The following is a 2270-nucleotide window of genomic DNA, read 5'->3' on the forward strand; positions in this document are numbered from 1 at the left end:
TATATATATATATATATATATATATATATATATATATATATATATATATATATATATATATATATATACACACACACACTAATAAATATACTGTAAAATAAATGTTCTTGAAAACAGTGTACTGCTTTTACACATAAAAATCCAATGTATTGCCTTCAATATAGTTATTTTGTGTTGAATGCAATACAAATGGATTTTGAATTTCCCGCCCCGCCGGCAACGTACACACGCACCGACATCACCGGGAACTCCCCGGTGACTCATCGGATGCAGAAGCAGGAAGAAGATGGAGATCACGGCGCGGTACGCTGGCGGATCAGGTAAGCGCTCTATTTACTAACCCTGCCATAGGTTTACATACCCCGAGTGTGACTCGGGGTTACCACTTTTAGCAACTTTTTTCTACCCCGAGTCACACCTGGGGTTACCTCTAGGGAGGTTAAGGATAACTGCATTTTTAACGAAGATCTTTTAGCTGCCATAAACCATCCAATTTGTAAAATAATTACCTCTAGGGGCCCTGGTTTCCAATCTCATCTGTCACATTAGTTATTTTATTATGAGTCTCCCAAAGCAAGTTTGCAGTATTTGAACTTCTCATTGTTACATATTGCTTGTCTTTTCCAACTCTCTGTAGCTATATAGTAGGTGAATATGATGTATTTTGGTGATCTGAGAAACCCCTTATATCATGGGAGTTGACACCTGCTGCCCTAGAGGCTCCTAGATAATTCTTAGCACAGAACTTGCAGACGGTAATGAGGTGAACACATGCACCTCTACTAAAAAAAAGGTGCCCCATTTATTGTTTATGCACAGAGACAGAAAGACTGAGTTGTAATTTTCATTTCCATGTATGTGCTCTCTAACTATGTCCTATATCTTGTTTTCTAGGACTGTTGTGTGTGTTACGGAGGTATGTGGTATCTTAAAGGAACAGTGCAGTCCTGATAGTTCCAGAACCCTGGAAGTTGATGAACACAGTGGCCTGAGTTTAGAAGCTGAAGTGCTGAGGCTGTACTGCTCCAGCACCATCATACAACCGTTACCAAAGGGACAAGATGCAGTTGCTTGCACGGCCTGCAGGGGACAGTGTTTCAAGGAAGGGAGCTCCTCTCTTAAAATATTTATTTTTGGCCTTTAAATCTCTTTTGTTATGTAACCTCAATAAATTATGAGAAATCTACCAACCCAGTGAAGGAGACAACGGGTGAATTTTGGGTTTATAGTGCCAACATAAAGTGTTACTAAATCTTAATTAATTTACTATTACTTTCTCCTGTGCAACATTTGTAGGCGAGGTGATCCATGCTTTTTCTTTTTGTTGAAACATTACAAATAGTAATGTAACATGGCTACATTAGCTTTACATATTCTTATGGACAGCTCGTCACACATGCACATTAATGAACGCCAGTACTTGCTATAGTAAGAGTTTGAGAACAATGCTGCAAGAGGTTGGGGTAGACGTTGGTTCCCGCACAAGAAAAACTGTTCTAGTTTCAGCATAAAAAACAATGAGATGAGCTTTAAATGACTAATATTGATTATTGCGTGTGTTTTTAGGCTTAGGGTTTAGTGATACTTTATTGTTGGACAACACAAAATTTTTATTTTTTTGCAAGCAAACAAGTACCTGCAGGTGCAGTGCTTTAATTGTTGGGGGCCCATTCACACTATGCTTTACATTAAAACAATGTTTTTTTTGTGTGCTTTAAGCCTGTTTATTGTGAATAAGCTGGCAGTGCACCTTAATATTTTGGGGGAATAAAATGCACCAGCAACATTTTTGGTTGGCAGATACTGTACAAATGTATTTGGGTGCGATTCTCAAAACAGACATGCACAGAGGTAAATTGCACCTCAAGGAGATGATTTAGTAAGAACCAGCCGTTTGATATAATCTTTCATAAAAAGGCTCAACTCCATCCAGTTTTCCACATCGGGCACAGACTGACTGCAATGGTTTCATTAAAACAGGGTCTTATTCACAGAGGTGTCGCAGATTTTATAGAAAGAAATATCTCATAATGTGTGTGCTCTGATTGCTTATTATCTATATGTACAAAGTGGTTGATTACAGATGTGCAGGTCAGGGAGACAAGAGACTAGTTTTGTCTGGCAGTTAGCTTTACATCATTGATGTGGGACAAATATGCAAGTTGCAGAAGATAGAAGTCCTTATCTGCAACTTTCCGGATCAATGGCTTAGTATTCAGGAGTCAACGTAGCATCAATTCAGTCTAAGAAGCTGCTCTGGTTTTTCCCAT

General features: G+C 38.5%; 1 protein-coding gene across 1 annotated transcript in view; it reads left to right on the forward strand.

Moving 5' to 3' along the window:
- POLR3E (RNA polymerase III subunit E) overlaps nt 1-1712 on the forward strand; it is a 23230-nt gene extending 21518 nt beyond the window's left edge. Inside the window, exon 18 of the mRNA XM_072419176.1 lies at nt 895-1712. Within this exon, the coding sequence (XP_072275277.1) occupies nt 895-951 (57 nt within the window). The 3' untranslated portion in view covers nt 952-1712. The remainder of the gene's footprint in view (nt 1-894) is intronic.
- The last annotated feature ends 558 nt before the right edge of the window (nt 1713-2270 follow it).

This window comes from Pyxicephalus adspersus, chromosome 7, assembly GCF_032062135.1.
Source record: "Pyxicephalus adspersus chromosome 7, UCB_Pads_2.0, whole genome shotgun sequence".
Classification (NCBI taxonomy): domain Eukaryota; kingdom Metazoa; phylum Chordata; class Amphibia; order Anura; family Pyxicephalidae; genus Pyxicephalus; species Pyxicephalus adspersus.